This window comes from Moschus berezovskii, chromosome 3 (assembly GCF_049115385.1).
Source record: "Moschus berezovskii isolate FMDL1 chromosome 3, NW_MosBer_1.0, whole genome shotgun sequence".
Taxonomy (NCBI): Eukaryota; Metazoa; Chordata; class Mammalia; order Artiodactyla; family Moschidae; genus Moschus; species Moschus berezovskii.
The window spans coordinates 106,957,437-106,983,854 of NC_142462.1; the positions used below are offsets into that span (position 1 = coordinate 106,957,437).

The 26,418-nt window shown below is 39.0% G+C and overlaps 1 protein-coding gene across 2 annotated transcripts in view; it reads left to right on the forward strand.

Annotated features, from left to right (window-relative positions):
• EXOC4 (exocyst complex component 4) overlaps positions 1–26,418 on the forward strand; it is an 853,359-nt gene that overhangs the window by 48,126 nt on the left and 778,815 nt on the right. For both annotated transcript variants that reach the window (XM_055421289.2, XM_088834671.1), the window contains exons 4-5: positions 8,155–8,339; positions 18,498–18,607. In XM_055421289.2, coding sequence (XP_055277264.2) covers positions 8,155–8,339; positions 18,498–18,607 — 295 coding nt within the window. The remainder of the gene's footprint in view (positions 1–8,154; positions 8,340–18,497; positions 18,608–26,418) is intronic.

Here is a 26,418-nt window from a genome sequence, read left to right on the forward strand (position 1 = left end):
GCCACCTGATGTGAAGAGATGACTCACTGGAAAAGACCCTCATGCTGGGAGATTGAAGGCTAAAGGAGAAGAGGGTGGTAGAGGATGAGATGGTTAGACAGCATCACCGGCTCAGTGGACATGAATTTGAGCAAACTCTGGGAAATAATGGGAGAAGGCAATGGCACCCCACTCCAGTACTCTTGCCTGGAAAATTCCATGGATGGAGGAGCCTGGTAGGCTCTAGTTCATGGGGTCGCTAAGAGTCAGACACAACTGAGTGACTTCACTTTCACTTTTCACTTTCATGCATTGGCAACCCACTCCAATGTTCTTGCCTAGAGAATCCCAGGGACGGCGGAGCCTGGTGGGCTGCCGTCTGTGGGGTCGCACAGAGTCAGACACGACTGAAGCGACTTAGTAGTAGTAATAGTAGCTGGGAAATAATGAAGGTCAGGGAAGCTTGGCGTGCTGTAGTCTATGGGTTCATAAAGAACTGGACAGCTTAGTGACTGAAAAACGGCAGACAGGATGAGATCTTTCATGAAGCTGGAAGGTACATTTGATCTCTTTTGAATTTTGTTTTCTAAGGTCTATTTGGAGATTCTTTACAGGAGAAATTCACAAGAAAAAGGCCTTTTCTTTGATTTTATAGGTCCTCCTCCCTTCTTCACTTATCAATAACTTCATCTCATTTGCTTTCTCCTGTAGATTCCATTATCTCCCCAGCAGTCTATTGCATTAAGCCTTTAGTGCCTAATACGGCCTCATTTACATTGACACGTGCTTGACCTGAGCCCTTGTCCTCTCTTTGTTAATGCACTGACAAGCACTGATATTTCTCTGGAGCATTATCATTTGGCTGTTAGCTCAGCTAATAACAGCCCTTCATTTGAACTGATGAAAGTTTATTAAATAAAAACATGCAGTAGCCCCGGCAGTATTGAAGGGAGAGCGGAGGTAGCCAGCACCCTGTTCATAGTGGTGGGGGCTTGCTGAGTCTGTGTCATAGGTATTGGGTTTCCTGAGGGGAAAGAAGGGGCACTTGAATGGGGCTGGTCAATATTATTAATGTGTTAGCGGACTGACTTTAAGAATAGGCTTTTTCGGTGGCCTGATTTGATCGTTGTTGATTGGCCATAAGCAGGGGAGTTAGTGGGGAGAAAGCGTGTGTTCTTGCTCCAGGCACTCTGTCTCGCCCTCTGTAGCATTCTTGGGAAGTCCGTCTTAAGTACCAAACTGCCAATTAGCCCTAAGGCCTTGAGTCAGAGGCCAGCCTGAACCCTAGGGAGCTGAACCCCTCTCAGTAGTCTCCAGTGAAGCTGGGATCAGGGATTCTGGTTTTCCGCTGAATTCCCAAGACCCCCTGAAGCCGCCACAGTAGCCTGAGCCCTTTGTTCTCCCTTGCGGGTCCTATACTTCTGTGTGCAGAGAGTGCTGAGTGCTCCGCCGCTTCAGTCATGACCAACACTTTGCGACCCCTGGACTGCAGCCCACCAGGCGCCTCTGTCTGTGGGATTCTCCAGGCAAGAATACTGAGAGGGTTGCCATTTCCTTCTCCAGGGGCTCCTCCAGACCCAGGGATCAAATATGCGTTTCTTACCTCTGCATTGGCAAGCGGCTTCTTTACCACTAGTGCCACCTGGGAAGCAAGTCTAAGCCATCCTCTCTACCTAGGCCCTGTGTGGTGGTTGGTGGTGTTCTTTAAACACAAATGAGCAGATGACGTTTATACCTAAAAAGTATAAATTCTATTATCGTTTATATTTAACAGGTGATGTTTTTGTGAACAGAATTCTTTGGGATCACATACTTCTCTGTTTTCTGTCCCATAGGTATAATATGATACTATATTCTGCAAGTAAAATTGTCCCTAGTTCCTCTATGCGGTTAAATATCTGTTAGGACCGTAAGGCGGAGAAGGCAATGGCAAGCCACTCCAGTACTCTTGCCTAGAAAATCCCATGGATGGAGGAGCCTGGTAGGCTGCAGTCCGGGGGGTCGCTAAGGGTCGGACATGACTGAGAGACTTCACTTTCACTTTTCACTTTCACACATTGGAGAAGGAAATGGCAACCCACTCCAGTGTTCCTGCCTGGAGAATCCCAGGGACGGGGGAGCCTGGTGGGCTTCCGTCTATGGGGTCACACAGAGTCGGACACGACTGAAGTGACTTAGCAGCAGCAGCAGGACCGTAAGGACTGTAACATTCTGCAAACAGTACAGTGCTTTCCTGGGTGCATCAAGGCTTTCAGACCAGCTCCTTAATCTATTAGTTTGAACCATATGAAACACCAATATTTGATCATTTTTGACTGGTAAAAACAGTTTCATATGGTTCAAATTTCAAACTAATACATGAAGTCATGGTGATTTTTGTTTATTTATTTAATGTGTGCTTGGTTTCTTTGACCAGTTTCTGTCTGATAAAGTCTCTGCTCTGGGAAATATGGTATAGCTAAATGGAAATGTTTGGTAAATGAATGGTGAGAAACGTCTTCTCCGCTTGTGTTGAGGTGGGTGTGAAGCATATTTCATTCAGACTGAGACTTCTTGGGTCCATCTGGGATCCCATGAGCCCATGGGGAATTCAGGGTGGAGGACTCTTGAGGAACAGGGCTTGAAGACACCAGTTTGCCTTCCCACAGTTCAGGGGCCCAGTGGTGCAGACTGGTGACCTGGTTACTGAGTAAATCTTGGGTCCCAAGGCGTGTTTCTTTTGTTCATAACCAGAGATTTTTGGTGTTATTTAGTTGAGACTATTTAGACTTGTATCTTACATACTTGTGGGAAGGGACAAAATCAATTCTCTGGAATAATCTAATTTTATATCTTACTATTACATCTGTAAGCTGGGCCACAGTAACATTTTCAGAATGGTTACATTGTTTAACTAGAAAAATGCTTCCATAAGGGAGACTTACTGACCTATTGGAAAGTGGTAGAACATTTTGGAACCATGTAATTGTCAGAGTCCTGAAGGAAATACTTCTTTTGAAGTCAACAGTGGCAACACATTTGTCTTTTTTAGGGAACACTGTTGCCAAAATAAGCATTTTTATTAGCTAGCAGATGGTTTAGTTATCAGGTTGGCTTTTTTGGCTTATATTTAAAAGGCTTTTCTTTCTGTTGTTCGTTTGTTTGCTTTTGTTGTTTGGCTTGAACCTTAGTTCTGTTTAGAAAGTTGCTATTGTCATTCATCTTTGTGTCTCTCACTTCCCCCAACCAGAAAAATAAATATCAGTGGTTTCTTTCTCAGCATTTTTTTCAGTGAAGCAGATGTTTGAGAATGGCCAACTCTGGTGTTGCTCAAAGACATTTCCATTGGTTCATGTTAAGCACAAAACTAGATCTTTTTACCTAGTCAGCTTGAGTCAGGCTGATAGAATACACTTAACCATGAGTTTGAGTGAACTCCGGGAGTTGGTGATGGACAGGGAGGCCTGGCGTGCTGTGATTCATGGGGTCGGAAAGGATCGGACACGACTGAGCAACTGAACTGAACTAACTGAACCATGAAATAATTATTTCTAATTTAAACTAAAATGCAATTGAGAAATAGTTATCTGGGAAAGAAAATTTAAGGGCACTGTAGTTCTCATTATGAAGATTTCCTTTATTGTAGATTCATCTCTCAACTCAAAGCAAATTTTTCTTGGAAAACACCAGACAGTTCTCGATTGTGTACAGTTCATCTGTTGTTGTGTTAGTCACTGAGTCGTGTCTGACTCTTTGTGACCCGATGGACTGCAAGGCTCCTCTCTCCATGGAATTCTCCAGGCAAGAGTACTGCAGTGGGTTGCCGTTTCCTTCTCCAAGTTTAACTGTACCTTTGACCTATTTCTTGAGTTATGGAAATATTTTTCAGAACTTATTTTCGTAAATGGATATTTTTTTCCCTTCAGCTTTTTATTTTGTACTGGGGTATAGCCGATCAACAGTGTTATGATAGTTTCAGGTGAATAGCGAAGGGGCTCAGCCATGTTTATACATGTATCCATTCTCCCCCAAACTCCTCTCCTATCCAGGTTGCCACCTAACATTGAGCAGAGTTCATGTGCTATACGGTAGGTCCTCATTGGTCTAAATGGATAAGTTCTTAATAGTGAAACACACTGCCCTGTTCTAGATCATGTGTTAAAACATTTTGTAGATGTTTGCTTATGTTCATAGTCCTAAAAGAAATATTTCTTTTCAACTCCAGAACAGATTTATCTGTATGAGTAGTTTCTAACTCTGGTGAGTTAGAACATTAATGTTCTTATTTTATTATTATAGGTGTTCTCTGAAAAAAATTCCCTGTTGATATCTATCTCTTCCCTATGCCCTCCCCATACTGATTTATTTTTGAAAATGTGTGTTAGAAAGCTTCCAAATACATCTGGTTGGTTCATTATTTAGTAATCTGTCTTTTAAGACATGGTATGGCATACCTGAGAGGTCATGGTAGAGATCATTTGGTACATAAATTCATGGTATTATATCTGTGAGATAAATAGACAACATTTTCCAGCAAACTGTTCCACTGTATGTTGTTTTACTTTCCACCTGCTGTGTCTTGTCCTATAATCTTAATATATATTTGTAACATTATTTAGTGTTGTGTGTCACACTTTTGAATCCAGCTTTGATTATTTCTCAAAGAGTGAACCTGTTGCTGTCCACTTTAATTCATCTGCATCTCCTAAATTTCTGTTGATGATTCATCAACCTGTTGTTTAAAAAGTGCTCTGTGATCACTAAATTTAGAAAACGTGAAATAATTTATAAAATGACCACTTCCCATACATGAAAAAAAAATCCTTTAGTGATATTTTTTCATCAGTAATTACACACATTTCTAACCGTGTGTGTTGCTCAGTCATGTCCAACTCTTTGTGACCCCGTAGACTGTAGCCCATCAGGCTTCCCTGTCCATGCCATTTCCCAGGCAAAAATACTGGAATGGGTTGCCATTTCTTCCTCCAGGGGATCTTCCTGACTCAGGGATCAAACCTGCGGCTTCTGCATTGGCAGGTGCATTCTTTACCACTGAGCCACTTTGAGAAAGCCCTGTAGTTGGAGATTTAAGGATTTCTCTTCTAGTAAAGGCTGTATGTGGAGAAGGAAATGGCAACCCACTCCAGTGTTCTTGCCTGGAGAATCCCAGGGAAGGGGGAGCCTGGTGGGCTTCCGTCTATGGGGTCACACAGAGTCGGACACGACTGAAGTGACTTAGCAGCAGCAGCAGCAAAGGCTGAATGTTAGGAAATACCTAAAAATCCGACCCCTCAGTATAACAGCATTAAAAGTGGTGGTTGTATTCACTGCTGCCTACAAGGTTTTCCTTAATTGTACAAGTTACTTACAACCACAGAAGATAAATGTCAGGTTTCTGAACTGATATTCTAGAGATCAAATATATGCATTTACAACTATTTTTTTCAAATTGTTTTGAGTGCCACTTAGGAAGGTTAGAGTCGGGGAAGACAGTGGCTTTGCTTAGCTTCCATAATTATAGCTTTATCAATAGACTTTTCATTTGTGAAGGCCAGAAAATAAAGCACTGTGTCTTCGTACAGAAATAGAGGTTATTCATGGTAAGGTTTTCAAATCTTTGAAGTCCTGAGACTATTCTTGATTGTATGTTAATTGTACTTGTATTTTGGGTCAAGAAAACATTCAGAAAATTTGTAGTCTGCATGGTTAATAATAGTTCCATGATGGAAACAGCACTTTACTGCAAATGCTGCATTAAAACATGTTGGAAGCACCCTCTGAGGTTGCTTTATCCTTGTGGTAAATAGGTTCTATTAAAAATAATTTGAGTGAGCACTCAGTATAGGCCAGGCACTGTGCTAAGTGCTTTAGCTATATTTAAGAAAAATTAAGTGGCTTTGAAAGTTAACATTGTCATATAGTTTTATACTTGGAACATGAGCGGTTTGGGTTAAAAAAAAATCTTCATGCAGATTCTTACAAGCAAATTGAGTGTGGCTGTGCAGTGGGTGGTTTTTAAGCTTAAATATCTCAGCTGGATTTAATTACCTTGAGGGATAAGGCTACATGATGGGCCAGTGGTTTACCAAATTATTTTTCATTTTCTGGATCTTGATGTCACTAAAGGTTAATGCATCCTCTTTTCTCTGCTAGAGACCTGAGTTAAAAATCCATTTTAGAGCATAAGTATAAATGAATTTGTTGTTGTTTTTCCTCCTTGGGGACACTTTGGTCATTTCGTGAGGCAGGCAGTCTTTCCATCTGGAATTGCCCGCAGCTTGCACCAGGCACAGGGTCTCTCATAGCAGGGGCTGTTGCAAGTCAGCGTGAACAGGAACTGGCAGGCTTCAGAGGCAGAGCTGGCCCAGGGCTTGTCACTCTTTCATTCCTCGATTCTGTCTTGGTTAACTTAAGGAAACTTATTTGCTGGTGACATTTGATTATAGCACATCACAAAACAAGTGATGTATTTATGGCTAGGCCATTGCCTTTTCCTCCCTATCTTAGGCTGGTTTCTATTTGGCAGCCACAGAGTTTTCTATATTCACTCTCCCTGCTCCCCTAAATTACTGCGTATGTTAGGACAGATCTGTGATCAACATTTTTGATCACTGATGTTTTATGACTTCTCCTATCTTTTGATTGCTTTTGTATAAATACATGATTTTTAAGGTGCATGTTTATATCCATAATTACAGTAACCCTAAAGTAGTGCCCTTGGTTGGATTCCCCAGGTGGCTTAGTGGTGAAAAATCACTTGCCAGTGGAGGAGATGCAGGAGACGTGGGTTTGATCCCTGGGTGGGGAAGATCCTTTAGAGAAGGAAATACCAACCTGCGCCAGTATTCTTGCCTGGGAGATTCCATGGACCCTGGGAGGGGAGGAGCCTGGCAGGCTACAGTCCTTGGGATTGCGAAGAGTTGGACATGACTGCGCGACTAAGCACGCACATGCACAGTGGTACTGGTTATTGCCTTTATCTGTATGAATGAGGACTATTTAGATGTATAACCGAAGCAGGGGATAGTCATTGAACCTTAATTCCTTGAGGGAGCTTGGTAGGGCTCTTTTCCCTGAGTTCACTTGTAGTCATCTCTTCTCTATTTTTATAGTTACTACTACTACTGTCATTATTATTGTTAGTCTTGGTGTTTCTCTTTTCTTATATATATAAAAGACAAAATTTTATATATATGGATAAATGAGATTATATAATACATACTGTTTTTTTTTCCTCCTTTGCACTTAGCACTTTGTTTTCCAAATTCTGAGTCCCTCATCTTCTCCATTTGTTGTAGGTATTGCTACACCATTTTTATACATTCAGTGCTTTTTGTCTTAAAATCTTCCAAATTGCACTTTACACCAAGAAAATCTCCCTCTTCATAGTTTATCTTCTGTTCACCTTTCAAATCCATTTCTTCTGTCAAACTGAGTCGGTCCAAGGAGAGGTGAGAACTGCTGTTGTTTACTTGTAGCTTTCATGTAAAACTGCCTTTCCCTCTGTGTGTATGTGAATATGAGAAAGAGCCAGAGAGACTTGACCATGTGTAAATATGTGTGTAGACTTAGGCTAACCAAGTTCTGACTCATAATGGCCCTGAGAGTTATTTTAAAAAATTGATATAGTGTGCTTTTACTGAGTCTTAATCTTAAAAGGTAAGTTTGACTAAAAGTTGGTCTAAATTATTAGTACATGGACTTCTTGTAAGGATATAAAAATAATTATTGGGAAGTCATTTCATTTGTGTTCATTGATAGGCAGTGTGTGTGGGGATAAATAGCACATATAATGTTGAGGTGCTTGAGGTGCCTTCATGTTTATCGTTACTGTTTTCTTTAGCAATATCTGTTAAACACTTCACGAGCAGAACCAGGCCTATCCACATTATACTCAAAGTCTCCTGTGTACTGATGAAGTTCTCACAAACTCTTTTGACAGTATCTTTGAAAAGATGTGTCAGTTGTGTCTGACTCTTTGCGACCCCATGGACTATGCAGTCCTTGGAATTCTCTAGGCCAGAATACTAGAGTGGGTAGCCTTTCCCTTCTCCAGGGTATCTCCCCAACCCAGGAATCAAACCCAGGTCTCCCGCATTGCAGGCGGATTCTTTACCAGCTAAGCCGGTAGCCTTTCATATTTATAATATTGTGGGGCTGTTTTGTTGTCTGAATCGTTTTTTTCCCCCTCTCCAGGTGTCCGCAGTTGAGTCTTTGGAGGGCCCACTGCTCCAGGTGGAAGGACTGAGTGACCTTAGGCTGGAGCTGCACAGCAAGAAGATGAACCTCCACTTGGTTCTCATAGACGAGCTGCATCGGCATCTGTACATCAAATCCACTAGCCGAGTTGTACAGCAGAACAAGGAAAAAGGGAGGATGAGGTTAGTCAGAGAGCTCTTTGCCACAGCGCCTTGTGGCCGTGTAAAGCTTTAAGGGATATTATCTGTTTTCCATAATATGGTTGTCGTTTATTTTACTTGTCTTTTTAACATACTGTCTCTGAAAATGTAAGACGGTTTTGTGATAACACATGCTCCCCGTTCTGAAAGGCTGACACTGAGTGTGTGTTCATCCCCTCACTTCACATTTCTTATGATCCTTTTATGTAAAGATACATAAGAAACATTTACTTTGCACTTTTAATGTACTCGATCAGAGAGACTCTGGTATATCTCAGAAGGAGGAGAAAAACCCTTGAAATGATAGTGCAGTCGTCCTAATTAAGAAATGTAGGCATATGAACTGAAGTTAGAAGATTGTTTGTTACTTAGAGCTGTGTATAATCCTCTTTCCAGGGCAGTTCAGGCGAGGTTGAGTGAGAACACTTGTTTTATCCTTGGTCTGAGTGTAGCACAGTCCTGTGATGAAGGACCTGGGTGGACTCAGAACATTTACTAAGTTAGTGGAGACCTGGTAGGGAATAAGACCAGATGGTAAGATGGTAGGACTTTGGTGTTACTAACATGTGTCAGATAGCTAGCTGTGCATGGTGTATGTCCTTCTAACATCGTTTAAAATAGCCTTAAACTAACTGAAGAAGTAAGATTCTTCAGAGGGCAGTTGAGTTGAGCAGTATGTACTATTGACACTTTTTCATCGGGCTGTAGGGAGAGGAACACTGGAAGCAGTGCATGCTGGGAATGAAGTCTATAAAATCCTATCCTGTTCAAACCCAAATCGCCAACTTTGTGTGTGATGCTTCAGTTCAATCAGAGCCTGTGACAGAGAAAGAGGAGTTTCCATCTCTTTTCTGCAGATGGGCACTGGAAAACCTTAGGCACACAAACTAAGCTTATAGGCATGTACCTTACACTTAACCTAAGCACTGGATCTAAATATAGCCTTGCTGGAGAGTCAGGTGGTGGGTGGGAGCAGTGCTAAGGAAATTCCTTCCAGAGTGTCTGGTGGTAAATAGTGGATCTAAATAGATTTGTTCCTGTGCAAGGGTTAAAAACAAAAACCCCTTCCCTTATAAGCATAAGGGAAAAAGCATTACATTGAAGTCTTGAAGAAGAGCATTTATTTGAAGGAAAAGATTTATAAAGCTAAATAGGAAATGTTTAGGAGACTTAAGCTCAAGGTTTCTCAAAAGATGCAAGATGATGTAGATAATGTAATTGCTCAGAATTATCAGCCTTCCCCCTCCACTTTATTTCCTTCGCTCTGATTCTTGGGCTCTTGCTTTTGCTGATTGTCAGCATGTAACACAAGGGGCCTGAGATGTGCTTGTGCCAGGGAGCATGCCCTGTCATGCCTCTGTCACTGCCATGATGGTGTAGGTCCCTGGAGGAGGAGGAGTCATGTGGAATCGAGCCAAGTTCAGCTGAGCTGGCTAGCCTGAGTCAGCCAGTCACCAAAATGTGCTTATTACTGAACATGACTGAGATTCTGTGGCCGTATGCAGCAAGCATGTAGCTTCTATGAAATGATAGTGGGGAGTGATATGAATGGGATTGAGAGAGATGCAAAAAGAACTAAGCAGGAACAAAATGTAAGGAAAATCAAAATATTGATGGGGAAATTAAGTCTTTTTTAAAACACTGGAAGAATTGAATCCAGTGATATGGAGGGAAAACTTATCATGAAGAAGGAAAAGGTAAAATGATGAAAGATAATAGATGTGAAAGAGAATAGTGATCAATGACATGATTTTAAGCACTGTATAGAATGACACTAACATGATAGTGTCATAGGTTGGCTTGTGTCCTCTTAAAATTCATGTGTTGAGATCCTAACTCCCAGAACCTGACTGTGACTAAATTTGGAGCTAGGGTCTTTCAAGAGGTCATTTAAGTTAAAGTGAGGTTATTAGCATGGGTCCTAATTCAACATGACTGGTGTCCTTATAAGAAGAGGAAATTTGGACACACCCTTCTGAAGAGGGAAGACCATGTGAAGACTCAGTAAGTCAGCCATCTACAAACCTAGGAGAGAGGCCTCAGGAGAAACCAACACTGCCAACATCTTGTTCTTGGACTCCTCACCTCTGGAATGGTGAGAAAACACATTTCTGTTGTTGAAGATGCCCAGCCTGTGGTGCTTAGTGGTGACAGCCCTGCAAACTAATACAGAGAGAAATAGTGGCAGTACTTACAGTGTAAAGAAAGAAACTTACTTAAACAGAAAAAAAGACCTTGGTCTGCAAATCAAAATGATTCAAGGTAAAATTAGTGAAAAACTGACTCTCAGAAAGCTTTTTATGAATTTAACAAAGAAATACTATATGCACCAGGGAGAAAAATTATGTTCCCTGCTCTGACAGAGATAGTTATATGCCCACCCAACCCATTCTCACCTTTATTTTCTTTTAAATTATTCATTTACTTTTTATTTATTTTTGGCTGTGCTGTCTTTGTCACTGTGCGTGGGCTTTCTCTAGTTGCGGAGAGCAGGGCCTACTTTTTGTTGCGATGGGTGGGCTTCTCATTGCATTGGCTTCTCTTGTTGTGAAGCACAGGCTCTAGGTACACAGGCTTCAGGAGTTGTGGCGTGAGAACTCATCTGCTCTGTGTGGCATGTGGAATCTTCCTGGACCAGGGATCGAACCACAGCTTTGGCAGGTGGATACGCATCCACTGTACCAACAGGGGAGTCCCCTTTCCTTCCTTTTTTAATGACAACTCTTGTTCATGGTGGCCATATATCCAGCTAAAAGACTACATTTTCCATCCTGCTGCCATCCTTCTGTGTTACTGAAGGTGATCAGTGAGACTTCTACTTGCAAGATGTTGAATCAGGACTCGTAGGAACATTCTTCAGAGGTGCCAGCAAAACTGGTATGCTCACTCTTTTACCCTTTACCTGCCTTCTTTACTTCCTGTCAAGGACTTTGATTGGGGCTGTTGTCTTGGACACTAGGTGGACTTGAGAATGGAAATCAGATCTTAAACTCTTTAATGACATGGAGCCTCCACTATACCTCTGAATGGGATTTTTGTATCTTTATATGAGAAGGAAATCCTTTTGATTTACTCACGTCATGGCCGTGTGGGTCTTCTGTTTATATGTAGTTGAAACTAGTCCTTATAAACAGAGAGGAGCAACAATGAGGCACACTAGGGTTTGCTTAACACAAAATACTGGAAGACAACAGAGCTAAGTCTACAAGGAATGGAAAAAGATTGGGGCCAAACATCTCTGTATCCAGCCAAGTGTACATAGACAACACAGCAACATTCTCAGATATAAATTAACACAAAATACAAACCTGGAATTCTTCTGAGAAAAATGCTCAAAGATGAACTATAAGATAGGAACCAAAATCAGCAGCTTGAGAACAGTGAAGTTGTAGGTAGTTTGAAACTGCTGCCAGGACTGACTGCACAGCATTAAATATGTAAATATGTGTATAAACAACTGAAATATTTTTTGTAATAGTTTGAAATATTTTGATCAGAAATATAAGCTGAAAACTCTTTTTGAAAAAGGTCTATGTGATTAAAGAAAAGTCTGTAACAGTAAACAGAATTTATATCCCTATATTAAGTTAGTAGAGACTGGGAAATATGGATAAGCTGGAGATGGAAAGGAATGCCGAATTCTTAAGATGAATCAGAAGGATTTTAATAATTATAGAGAAAATGTGTTTAGTTCATTTAATTTTGTATTTATTAACCTAGATATATATGTAAAGATTTTTATATTGAAAAGTCAGAGAAGACAGAAGCAAATACAACATATTCTTTATTATAGAGAATGATGTTTTAGCCAATATTCTTGACTGCAAGTAGCAGAGTCAGTCCTGGTAATAAACAAAGAAGGAAATTTAGTGGAAAGTTACCAAGTAGGTCACAGAATCTAAGGAAAGTGAGTCTCTATAGACAGGCTCTAAAACCCTGGAGGGACCAAGGGAGATGAAGCGGCTGGGTGTACATAACAGGCAAGCCACAGGAAGGGTCTGGTTGGGTTGTGACATCATGCCCACAATTGCTGAATTTTTAAGGTGAATGATCTCTAAATGTCACTTCCCTCTTTCTTTATTTCCTCAAGATTCAAAGTGTTGTCTGGAAGCTTCCAGTTTTTGGAGCCTGAGACATGTCAACTTGTATAGCGGGAAGAAGTTCCTTCTTTTTCCTGCTTTGACCCAGATCATGGAAAGTCTCTCCAAATACAGAGACTGTTGCAGTTGTTGGTATCCAAGAGCAAACACCCAGCAGTAGATTTCTACTGTAGGAGAAAATGAAAGAAGTCACACAAAGGCGCAGAGAACCTAGGGCTTAATGTTGTATACAGGGTTGTTCTATCCAGAGGCTGTTGTACAAGCATGTGTACATTTTTGTGTGTATTCATGAATGTGTGTGTGTGTGTGTAGGGATGGAAAGACTCCTATCTGTTAACTGTTTTGAAAGGCATGTGTGCTTGGTTGCTCAGCCATGTCTGACTCTTTGCGACCCCATGGACTGTAGCCCACCAGGCTGCTCTGTCTGTAGGATTCTCCAAGCAAGAATATTGGCGTGGGTTGCCATTCTCTTCTTCAGGGGATCTTCCCAACCCAAGGTTTGAATCTGGGTCTTCTGCATTGCAGGCAGATTCTTTACTTTCTGAACCACCAGGGAAGCTTATTTAAATTTTCTTTATATTTTCAAAAAAAAGAATACTTAATACCTTTATAAGATGAAATCAGTAAAAAAGTTATTTTAAAAACAATTAGTCCATTTACTTCTTGCACGCATCCTGGGTTTAATACTTTATTTGATCTTGCTTCCTTGGACATTCTAGCTCATTGGGAAGAAAATTTCAGACCCATGGATTTTGGTGACCATATTTGTCCCTGGGTGCATAAAGGGTGTCCTTGATTCTGTTGTATTATTTGCTCCCTAACTATTTTGTCTTAAATTTTTTTTCCTTTTTATGTGTGTCTGTTTTGTTATCGTTCAGGGCTTTCTCCCTCCCTCTTTGCTTAGATATTAGCTTCACTTTATTTTGTATTGCATGTCTTCTTTCTTGGGTTATCATTTGATACCATGACTGTTTCTGACTTCTCTACCCTCTGAATCATTCATGATTCTTTCTGTATGTTCAGGCAGATCTTAGAACTATAGAGAATTACCATGCAAGGCATTCCTGATTCATTATTCCGTTACATTTTCTCACTCAGGGCACATTATCTTCGACAGATCATTCTTAGCTGAGTTTGATTTAACCAACTTTTACGAGCACCTGCTCTTTGACAGGTCCTGCACCAGCTGTTGGGTTATAGGGTGAATATATTAGTTATTAGATTTACAACTTAGAGTTCTTAACCTCTGTTAAGTTTTAGCTTGACAATAAAATAAACCAAATGAGCTGCTGCTGTGAATTTTGGATATAGTTGGACATATTTATTATTAAATGGAGGAACAGAAATAAGTTCTAATTAAAATGCAAACATTTAATAAGCTGTTAGCCCTTCTCAGTTCAGTTCAGTTCAGTCACTCAGTCGTGTCCGACTCTTTGCGACCCCATGAATCACAGCATGCCAGGCCTCCCTGTCCATCACCAACTCCCGGAGTTCACTCAAACTCATGTCCATCGAGTCGGTGATGCCATCCAGCCATCTCATTCTTTGTCGTCCCCTTCTCCTCCTAACCTTTCTTAAAAAAATAAAAAGACTTCATGGCTTGAAATACTGAAATGATACACATTTTGAAGTAGATCCTTACTAGTTGGATGGATGTTTAATGGCCAGAAAGTCCTAGGGGTTATAGTGGTAGGGGGTTGTTTTTGGTGTGGTTAATTTTGCTTTATAATTTTCCTGTCTGCTGTCATGTGGTTATTAAATATCAAGGCACTCAGTTACAATATACAGGTCTTGATTTTGGGAGGAAGGGTGCTATCTTATTCTAGAAGGATTTATGTGTATTATCTCTTTTTCAAGTCAGTTGTGAACGATTCTGAATTGATTTAAAATTTGTAACCATAGATATTTAAAAAGAAAAGTAGTTTCTATTACTATTTCTTTGAAAATAAAGCCATTTAGATGATTCATATTAGAAGCAATTCACATTAATTGACCATCTAATATTTTTTACTTAAGGTAACATTGGTTTATGCATTGTATGTTTCTTGTCTGCAACATTTGACTTCTGTATGCACTTCAGTGTGCTCATCACCAGCAAATTAGTTTTCCTTTTAAAAAATATTCTTATTTATTTGGCTATACCAAGTCATAGTTGCCACGTGTGGGATGTAGTTCCCAGACCAGGGATTGAACACAGGTCTCCTGCATTGGAAGCGTGGCGTCTTAACCGGTGGACCACCAGGGAAGTCCCAACAAATTAGTTTTCATCCCTCACCCTCCAGTTAACCCAGTTTACCTGCTTTGCCCTCCACCTTTCTCTTTTCTCCCTGGTGACACTACCCTGTTCTCTGTCGTGGTTGGTGGGTTAGTTGTTCAGTCATTTCTGACTGTTTGCGAACCCGTGGACTGTAGCCCGCCAGGCTGCTCTGTCCATGGGATTTTCCAGGCAAGAATACTGGAGTGGGTTGCCATTTCATTCTCCAGGGGATCTTCCCGACACAGAGATTGAATTGCTGTCTCATGCATTGCAGGCAGATGTTGTTTGTTTTGTTTCGGTTTGATCATTTGTGTTTGATTTTTGTATTCCACATATGAGTGAAATCCTAAAGTTATTTATCTTTTTTTACTTTCTTTCACTTTTTCTAATACCCTCAAGGTCTACCCATGTTTTTGCAAATGAGGAAGATCTCATATTTTTTATTGTTGAGTAGTAGTCCATTGTCGGCATATGTATACATATATACAAACATAAACACAATAGAAGGTGTATATACACACGCACACAATGTGTGTGTGTGTGTATATATCCTCTTTATCCATTTATATGTTGATGGGCACTGAGGTTGTTTCCTTATCTTGACCACTGTAAATAGTGCTGCTATGAGCATAGGGTGCACATATCTTTTCGAATTTGTGTTTTCATATTCTTCACATAAATACTCAGAAGTGGAATATCTGGATCATATGGTAATTCTAGTCTTAATGTTTCCAGGAATCTCCATTACTCTTTTCTGCAGTGGCTATACCAATCTGCATTCCCACTAACAGTATAGAAGGGTTCCTTTTCCCCCACATTTGTTATTACTTTTAATAACAATCTAGTTTTTATTTTTTTGTTTTCAAAAATATGTCCTCTGAAGGATTGAAAACCCTTTGAGGCTACTAATAATTGTCAACTTTATTTGTGATGTACAATGAGGACAGGTCTCTTCTCGCTCTGAGATTGAAACTGAGAGGTCGGTATGTGATATTCTGTAATAGCAGGTACCCTTCTGTTGAGTTTCCTATCTGTAGTAACTAAATGAGTGGGTGTGCCCCCTTTCTTTTGAACTTTTATGACTAAGTCCTTCCATAAAGGAAGAAGAGAAAAACCAAAAGTCATTTCCAGAATTACTTGCCTTTGGGTTAATGTTCACAAAGGAGAAAATTGAAGCCCAAGGGAAAATCTTAGAAGGAGAAATGAGTCTATGAAAATAGTTTTGCAGTAAATTGACTTTCTAAGAGTTTATTGATGGAGTTAAAGGGCCCTTCTGGCTCTGATAATAAAGTCAGCAGGTTGTTTTTTCAAAGTTAAAATGGCCAGCTGTTGATCACCCTATATTTAACTGAAATATATTTTTAGGTTAAAACTGAGAAGGTAGTTGTAGGTTTTAATCTAAAGTGAATTGTGTGCACCTCTGTTTTTACAGAAGTGTGTATTATGCTCCCATATACATATGACTGTGCATCCACATGTGTACTAACTGCTGCCTTATTTACAGCTATGGCAGGCAGGATTCTGGCTGTGCACTTCAAGTTCCTGTTAATCAATACCTTCATTTATCAATGCTTTAAAAATAGCTCCTCCACTTCTGTTATGAGAATACTTATTACATTTATCAAGTCTTATTCCTGTTAAAGTTGAAATTAACTTTTTCCTAATTCCTCAGAAACAGCACTGTTAACATTAGTGGTTATCCTCTGTTTCTTTGGGCGTGTGTGTCCAGAGGCTAGGCAGGTGTGTAGAGCTGTTTTCCAGTATAAGATGGAGGTAAAAGAGGTAGCTGAGGAGAAGAAATGAGAAGATACCAGTAGTCAGTGTACAAAAGCTGAATGGATAAATATGTGATTGAATTGGTTTTATAATTAGATGATTATAGCAAATCAGTGGATTGGAAGACTCTTTTAGGTTTTCTTAAGATAGTGTAGGCAAATAGGAACTTACAGCTTTATATTGGAGAAGAGTTACTGGAGCTATGTCAGTTCAATTCCTGGCAAATGCTATTTCTATAACTCTTATGTCTTATTCTTCACTTGAGGTTTCGCATTAGTCTGCAAGTGATTCCAGCACTTGGAAACGCGTGAGGTTGGGTTTAACTCATATCTTAGTCATACTTCTTGGATTCTGAGACCTGAGCGAAGTGCTAAGCACATGGCAGATGCTGATACTTGTTTGAGCAATGATTCCCCCTTCTTAGTCATAAGTGAAAAGGGAGAAGTTAATGACAGTCATAGTTATCCTCCCAGCCAAGGACGATGACTGTCCATTATTCAGTTCAGTTGCTCAGTCGTGTCCGACTATTTGTGACCCCATGGACTGAGGCACACCAGAGGCCTCCCTGTCCATCACCAACTCCCGGAGTTTACTCAAACTCATGTCCATTGAGTCGGTGATGCCATCTAACCATCTTATCCTCTGTCGTCCCCTTCTGCTCCCGCCTTCAATCATTTCCAACATCAGTGTCTTTTCAAATGAGTCAGTTCTTTGCATCAGGTGGCCAGAGTATTGGAGTTTCAGCCTCAGCATCAGTCCTTCCAATGAATATTCAGGGCTGATTTCCTTTAGGATGGGCTGGTTGGATCACCTTGCTGTAAACATTGTTAACATTCAATAAAAATAATATCTTAAAGGGTAATTTTGCCCTTTAGTAAAAGTTAGTTTCTGAAAGTTTTCTGAAAGAACGTATTTTTTTAAAATATGCTTAAGGATGCACACATACCTAGGTTAGGAATACACACATACCTTTGGTTTCAAAGGAGTGGTGGGAGGCAGGTGGGGATGTCACTATCGTCGATGTTCCAACTTGCACACATTTTTTTTCCTCTGCTTGGAGGAAGCTTCCTTGAAGGTGTAGTTTTGTTCCTCCTCACCACTGTCTGCTCTCCTCACTTCATTAGAGAATCCCTTCCGTGGTAGCCACTGTGACTGGTGGACTGGAAGGAGGCAAGAACTATAGCTTTGACTCCTCTGTCCTTGGAACACGAGTTAGAGATGCTTTTCTGTTGGAAATGTAGAGTGATTAGATGATTCAGTTTCTTTAACCGGTGTTATTTGCCTTGGCACCACCTACATTCTTGTACTTAACAGATGTCTATAAATGGGACTTATCTTGAAAATTTGTTTTTTATAGTCTTTGTGTCACTTAAAATTATTGTGTTTATATGGAGATGCTAAAGTTAATAAGATGAGGTGCTGGATCTTTTTGGAAAAGGTGAAATGGGCAATCGAATGCTAAATTAACCTATTTGAGATTCCTTTCATAGGTGTGATTCTCAGCTTGATGAAATTTATGAACTTTTTTTTTTTTTTTAAAGGAAACTAACTGTAGTGAATTCCCAGTGTATCTTAAAAAAATAAAAATTCCAGTTTGAAAAACACAAGTTATATTGGACTTAACTATTTAAACTTTCATTCATTTATCACAATAAGGTGTTACTTGCTCTTCCTTTGCTGATAAGTTTAATACAGAAACAAAGAGGTACTGTAATTGCATGGTATGATTTGGTTGTAAGGTGGTCATCCAGATCATCAGAATATCCACTCATTTTCTTAACCTAGTATTGAACTAAAAAGATTGTAAATATTTGGAATCCTTAAAATGCATCTTTAGTCACTTGTCTGTGACAGTCACTGCTTTATGAAATAGACTGGGGGGTACATGAAATCAGAGTGTCAAGAGGGTTCATGACAGAAAGAAAGGAATAAGGGACGGGCATGCCCTGGGATGTAAGCAGACTTTGGAGAAAGTGGGGAGTAACTACTGGTGTTCTTCCCCTTCAGCTCCCTGGTGAAGGACGCTTCTCCTGTCCCTCTGCTTGATGTTACAAACCTTCCTACGCCTCGGAAATTCCTCGACACCTCTCAGTATTCTACTCCTGGAAGCTCCAGTGGTAAGTGTTTAATTCTTCAGCCACTCAACTGCTTTTTAATGGGCTGCAGTTCCTGGGCCTGGGCCAGGGTGGGCGTTCCATTTGAGCAGCACTGCTTGTTTCTTTGAAGTTGAATGTTTTTTGATGGTGTGTGTGGGGGGGTTTTTTTTGCTCTAACTTCTGTTGAGCCTATTAGCTTTTACCCATTCACATTCCTTGTCTGGTCTATGAGAGCTTTTGAGTGTGTGACCTCTGCTCTCTAGCTACATTCCTTGTGTTTTCCAAGTGGCCTCTCCACGTCTCCCTGTGTGTGCACGTGTGGGCACACGCAGTGCACTCTGAGGACACATCCACAAACTAATCTTGTTTCTTCTTGACCTACCTGATATGGTACCGAATGAGAGAAAGGAGAGTCATTTTTGCCGATATTTAAAGTTGGGGAGGGAAGTTGTATTTTTGATTATGGAAGCAAACTTTAAGGGAATTCTTCTGGAGTGGCTCAGACCTGCCCCGTCATAGGGTTCAATTCATCTCAGCTGGGCTCAGAGCTTCTGGGCTGCTGCAAACACCTGCCCTGCCATTGCAGCCTTGGGTTGGGGAGATGGTGATTGGATTTTTTTTTTTTTTTTTGTGGGCTCTTCCACAGTTGCCTTGGTATGACCTCCTCACAAATGCTTTTAAAGAAATAGTAACGTCTTTTAAAGGAATAACAATATTATTATTATTGACTTTTCAGATAAAACATAGTTCTTACTAGTTCTGTAGTCCTATAGAGCTTGAAATGATGAAAAGGTGGAAAAATTATTTGAGTTCAATCAGTGCATTTTGTGCAACTAACTGAAAGTGTTTCTTTTGAGAGCCTAACAATATACTGTTGCTGAAGCATATTTAATTACTTTATAAAATATAATTTAATTAAATTTTAGGATTATTTAAGCTTGGAATCTTGAAGTTTATTGCTTTTACTGTAGGAAAAGTATACGAATTGCTTTTTTAAGGTGGGTTGATTTTAGTTTTTTATTGAGTTATAGTTGATTTATATTGTTGTCCTAATTTCTGCTGTAAGGAATTGTTTTATAATAAGTTTTACTCATTTTTTTAAAAACCCAAACACATATTATGACAGTTTACAAAGCTGTGTATTCAAACTTCTTCCTGGAGTAAAAGGTTTTGTTTTCTTCCCCTTTCTTTGCTGTATTGCTGTTCTGTGAGTTTTGACACTGCTTTGAGCTTTTGGAGAGTGTGGAATTATGATACAGAAAATACATTTATACTCTTGATTTATATTTTACCTCTGCCTTTTGTGGAAATTACCGATTGTTAGATCTTTGTGTCTTTCTAATGTGAATTGCCTCTTAGCCTGGTTATATCAATTTAGGTAAATATTGCTGAGTCAATGGCCAAGTGAAATAAAAATTTTAATTGTTCATGAAGAGATGATGGGGCAGGCGTTTTGAAAATGAAAAACATAAGTACCAAATAAGCTGAAAAAAGGCCAGTGATGGCAAATTTCAGTGGAAGCTAATTCTGCAACATCTATTACTTTTAATGAGACAGCTTTTCCTCTCTGTGCACTTTTTCTGTCAGGCCCTGCAGTTAGCCTTTATCACTGAGTGGAGCTCATAGTGACACTTTGACTTCAGCCATCTGTCCCTTCGTTTTTGGGAATGACTCTGGAAGAATTGCATGATAGATTAGTGGAGCTTGGGACCATTATGAAGATGCTTGTAAATCTGGCCACAAAACTTTCTTTTTAGAAGGGCTCATTTCCTTTTCTGTTTGGAAGACTGATCTCTTGATTTTTCTTGGGGTAAAAAGAAGGTAGTTATTGATTAAAGTCAATAGTAACAGTAGTTAACATGTGCTTAGTATACCTTCTATCTGTGAAACAGTAGAAATAAGTGCTTAACATGAATTAACTCATGAAGTCTTCAGTGATCTTAGAAGAGAGGCACTGTTAGCCCCATTTTACAGGTGAGAAAAGCAAGGCTGAGGATGGTTAATGATAGATTTAAGTTGACACAGCAGACACATAGTAACGCTTATGATTTCACATCAGAAGTTGGGTTCCAAAGCATGCACAGTTTTCCTGCAAATAAACTAGATACTAGGTTTCTGTCACTGCTGCAGCAGATTATCACAGGAAACATGTATCATCCTACAGTTTTGTAGATTAAAAGTCTAGTATGGGTCTCATTGGGCTAAAAGGAAGATTGGGAACAGGGCTGTGTTCCTATCAGAAGTTCTATAGGAGAACCATTTCCTTGCCTTTACGTGCTCTTAGAGGCTCTTGCTTTGCTTGACTTGTGGCAGGCTCCCTTTCTCCATCTTCACAGCCAGGGACAGTGGGTCACATTCTTCTCACCTTACACCTCTCTGACCCACTCTTCTGCTTCCTTCTTCCTCTCGTGAGGGACCATGTGATTAAATTGATTCCCACCCAGATAGCCCAGGATCTTTTCTCTGTCTCAATATCCTTAACCTTAATCACATGTAGAGTCTCCTTTGTCATGTAAAGTAACATAACATATTCACAGATTCTGGGGATTAGTTCATGAATATCTTTCATGGGCTTCCCTGGTGGTGGCTCAGTGGTACAGAATCCGCCTGCCAATGCAGGAGATGGGGCTCCGACCCCTGAGTCAGGAAGATTCCCTGAAGAAGGAAATGACAACCCTCTAGAGCCAGTATTCTTATCTGGGAAATCCAGTGGACAGAGGAGCCTGGTGGGCTACAGTCCATGGGGTTGCAAAAGTGTCATACATGACTTAGTGACTAAACAACAACAATCTTCAGGGCCTATTCTACTTGTCACAGTGTAAGTACTTATTTTCTGACCTCAGTTATTTTTAGGAGCCTATATATAAAAATTTGACTTTCTTGAAATGATGTGTGAAGTCTTTGCAGTTCTCGTTTTTAGGACGATATTAATCTGGGTCACATTATTAAAGGGGATTGTATAAATGAGAAAAATGTAAATTATGTAGAGAACTACATAAAATGTTTCTAATAAGTACATATAAAAGTGTGGGGCTGATGAAATATACTATAATAAAGGACAGAAATTTTGTCTTATTCTAAATAATGGACGGTAAGTCCTGAGAGTCTATTTGTGAAGTGCTCTGCAAGTCAGCCTAGAAAGTAATAGTCTTTTTCAGCAGGGAATTTAACATAGGCTCTTAGAGCTCCTTTCTCATCTTGTGAAATAGTAGGATTGAGGGTGTAATCCATTAGAGCTGACATTTCTATAGAGGAAGTTGCAATAGGGAATCCCTGGGTAGAATTTCATCTCCCATTGGGGTGCCATAAATTAAAGTTGCAGGTGATTTCTGAGAACTTTCAGATTATTATTAATTAATTGAGAATTTTGGTGGCTTGTGAATGAGTCATTTTTCAAATGTCTTATTTAGAGATAGAGTTGTGAGTGACTTTTATGTGAGAGGTGTTCTATCATAGTTTACATGTTACTGTCAGTAAGATACTATACATCGTTCAACTGATGAAGTAGTCCTAAGAGGTAGTTGGGGCAGGTACTGTTACTGTCATTATGATTATTATATTTATGTCATGTTTAAGTGTATTGCCAGATATTTAAGGTATCATAAAATTGTATGGAATTATCTATGTCTGTGTATCAACTAATTAAAAATAAAATCTTTAATTATAAGATGCAAATTCCAGGCACAGATTGGCAGAAGCAAGCAACATATAGAGAGAAAAATGGTTACCATTCACTTCATTTTCCTATGTAATTATGAAGAAAAGCAATGGCATAGTAAAGAACTGGGCAAACGGGCAATTCACACAAGAGTCTATATACATGGAAAGATGAGCATTTATCTGACAGATGTTAAAATATCAAGAATATATAAAGAATCCCAATAAATCGGTAAGATAAGCAAGTAGAAAAATAAGCAAAAATATGAGCAGGCAGTTTGCATAAAGAGACAGCTATATTAGTCAATATATGAAAAACTGCTTATACTCTCTAGTTAATCAAGTATTATTTTTAAAATAACATGAAAAATCAAGTGTCATTTTATGAATATGGAAGCTGAATTCAGGGATGCTGAGTGATTGGTCCAGGTTCAACCAAAAAGGTATTTGCTGGAGACTGGCCTCATGCTGTCCTCACTCTAAATACTAAAGGATGTATTTTGCAAGCATTTTTTTTTCTATTATTCTCATCAGTCACAGTATTTTATAATGTACAGGGGAACTAATGTCTAATTTAGATGTAGTCATTCAACTATAACTTAGGTAGAAGCATGGAAAAAGTGTGGAGAAAAGCCAATAATTATAGTAAAATGTTGGTTTAAGCTTTTGGATTCTCAGTATGTCTTTTTATTTGGCAAATTGCCTTTGAATGTTCTGACTGAGCAATTACTCCCAAGGTACACAGGCATTTCATTTGTGGCTTCTTTATTCATTTTGTTCACACTCCTGCTGGGATTGCTGTGAATATAACTATAATGAAACTGGACTTTCCTCTCCCTTTCTTTCTGGTACCAGCATAGGTTAAGCGATAAAACGTAAAGAGAGCACAAATGAAATTATTTTTTCTTCCTTTGCTGCTGTTTTCTTGATGTGTATTTTATTTCATCAAACCTTGTTCTGAGACTTGATATTTATCTCAAGGATTTGGGGTTCGATATTTTAAAAATTCTCTACATGGGTTGGGAGCTATGAATCCTAACGTAAAAGGAGATGAAGCTCCCCTTTTGGAACTCAAATGTCACTTTTAGAATAGTGAAGATCCGATTCTCCGAAATCTTGACGTCTTCTGTTTTACTCCTGTCCTTACGATAGGATCTCCCTTGGTATTTTAAATATAACTGTTTCTGAGGTATCCGTGCATTTGCTCTTATTAAGTATCTTTGATTTCTGTGATTGATCAGAAGTAGAGTTGAGGAATATATACAAGGGAGGCAGAATAGAACTAATAGTTCAAATGTTTCTAAATAGAAAAATGAAGCAAGACCAAAGTTTATTTATTAAAAATGTATTAATTTTTAATATATAAACTGTATTAAATAATGTAGTTTATGTAAATACTATATATAACATATACATGTATGTAAATATATAGACCCCAAGTTGCAAAGACTTGGACATGACTGAGCAACTGAACTGGACTGAAAATTGCCAAAGTAATCCTGAGAAGAAAGAACAAAGCAGGAGGCATAATCCTCCTAGCCTTTAGACAATACTGCAAAGCTACAGTAATCAAAACAGTGTGGTACTGTGACAAAAACAGACATACAAATCAATATATAGAAACAGTGCCATCTCAGTCACTAAATTGTGTCTGCCTATTTATGACCTCAAGGACTGTAGCCTGCCATGCTCCATTGTCCGTGGAGTATTTTAGCAAGAATACTGGGGTATGTTGCCATTTCCTTCTCTAGGAGATTTTCCTGACCAGGGGTAGAAGCCACATCTCCTGCATCTTCTGCATTGGTAGGTGGATTCTTTACCACTAAGTCACCTGGGAAGCCCAATACATGTAATCTACATTTACACATGTACAACATGTATACCCTTATATGTACATAGTAAAACAGGAAAAAGATACAAAGTATAAATACAGGTTTACATCAGAGAGATTGTGGGTTTGGTTCCAGACCACTGCAGTAAAGAGAGTCACAGGTATCTTTTGGCTTCCCAGTGCATATGTTTATACTATATATGATGCTATGTACATAGTTGACAGCATGCATCTAAGTTCAAGTTTTGCTTTTGGGAATTTTCTGGAATTTATTTTCTATCCTGGAGAAGGAAATGGCAACCCACTCTAGTACTCTTGCCTGGAGAATCCCATGGAGGGAGGAGCCTGGTAGGCTACAGTCCGTGGGGTTGCAAAGAGTCGGACATGACTGAGCGACTTCACCACGACGACGACGATGATTTTCTATCCATGGTTGGCTGAATTTGGATGTGAAACTCATGGATATGGAGTGCAAACTTGTTTGTCTTTATCCATTTTTAAATTTTATTTTTAATCTATTAATATCCATTAATGGATTTCCTAATATTGAACCAATTTTTCATTACTAGAATAAATTGCTCTTGATCATACTGATGATATTATTTTCTCAATGTGGCATTGAATTCTGTCTGCTAATATTTTATTTAGGATTTTTGCATCATGTTCATGAGTAGTAGTGGCCTATGGTCCAAATCGTACTAGAGTTTGGTTTCAATGTAATAATTTGCTGCATAAAAGGAATTAGGACATTCTCTTTCATTTTTCAATGCTCTGAAACAGTCTGTGGAGCTCTGGGAGTATCTGGTGTTTGAAGATTTAGGAATTTCTCTGTGAAACCTTTTGGATATGGTACGTTTTAATACATTTACTTTTTATTCTTCAATAATTTTGTTTCATCAGTGTAAACTGTTCTGTTTAAACTTTCTGTTTCTATTGGGATCACTTTTAATAATCTGTATCTCCCTAGGCAATTATTGATTTCATTTATTCAATTTTATTTATATAGAATAATGTATATAGAAAAATGTCATCACCTACTTGATGGACATGAGTTTGAGCAAGCACCGGGAGTTGGTGATGGACAAAGAAGCCTGGTGTGCTGCAGTCCATGGGTTTGCAAAGAGTTGGACACGACTGAGTGACTAAACTCATTTATATAGACGTCTATAAGGCATTTTCTTACTGTTTTAAAATTCTTTTGTTTCCTTTATGTCATATAATTGTGCTGTTTCCCTTTTCTTCTTGATCAAAGTAGCTAATGGTTTGTCTTTGGTGTTAGTTTTTCCTCCCAAGAAATAACAGGAATTTTGAGGTATTGATTAGGTCCATTTTTTTGTTCTCTACCTGATTCCTTTATGTTTTTATTCTTTCCTTCTTCATCCTTTCATTTGGTTTATTCTTTTCCTGCACTAGAAACTGAAATCATGCATTTTAATTCTTTCATTTTTTACTGATAAAAGTATTTAGTGATAGAAATTTTTCTCTCATTACCACTTTAAATGTATCCCATAGATACATATCATTTACAAAGATTGTCTTAGTTATTTCAGTTTTTATTTCTCCTTTGATCCAAGTGTTTTTAGTAAAAGAATTTTAAATATGAAAGGGTCTTTTGTGTGTGTGTTTTACTTTATAGAACTTACATTTTCTTTGTGACTTAATATATTATGATTTGTTATTATTTTTTTTTAATATTCCAGGGGTACTTGAGAGGAAGATGCATTTTCTCTATTAGATGAGGAGTTTGATGTATATTTGTGAAATTCGCATTATGTTGTTTTAAGTTGTCTATCTCCGTTTTTATTTTTACTGTTTTTCTTCTGTCTCTTTGACTCATCTATAGTTTTTGTTTAAAAATGGTGATTGCTGTTTTTTGGTATGTGAATAGTCGTGTGTTATAGTTTCATTTGTGAATTGTGCTTTTTGGCATTAAAAAATGCCCTTCATTGATGTGATTAATGCTTATTGACTGACATACTGTTCATTCAGATGTGGAAAATTCTTAAAGAGAATTGTTAAAGAGATGGGAATACCAAACCACCTGACCTGCTTCCTGAAAAATCTGTATGCAGGTCAGGAAGCAACAGTCAGAACTGAACATGGAACAACAGACTGGTTCCAAATAGGGGAAGGAGTACGTCAAGGCTGTGTACTGTCACCCTGCTTGTTTAACTTATATGCAGAGTACATCATGAGGAACGCTGGGCTGGAAGAAGCACAAGCTGGAATCAGGATTGCTGGGAGAAATATCAGTAACCTCAGATATGGACATGACACCACCCTTATGGCAGAAAGAGAAGAAGAACTAAAGAGCCTCTTGATAAAAGAAAAAGAGCAGAGTGAA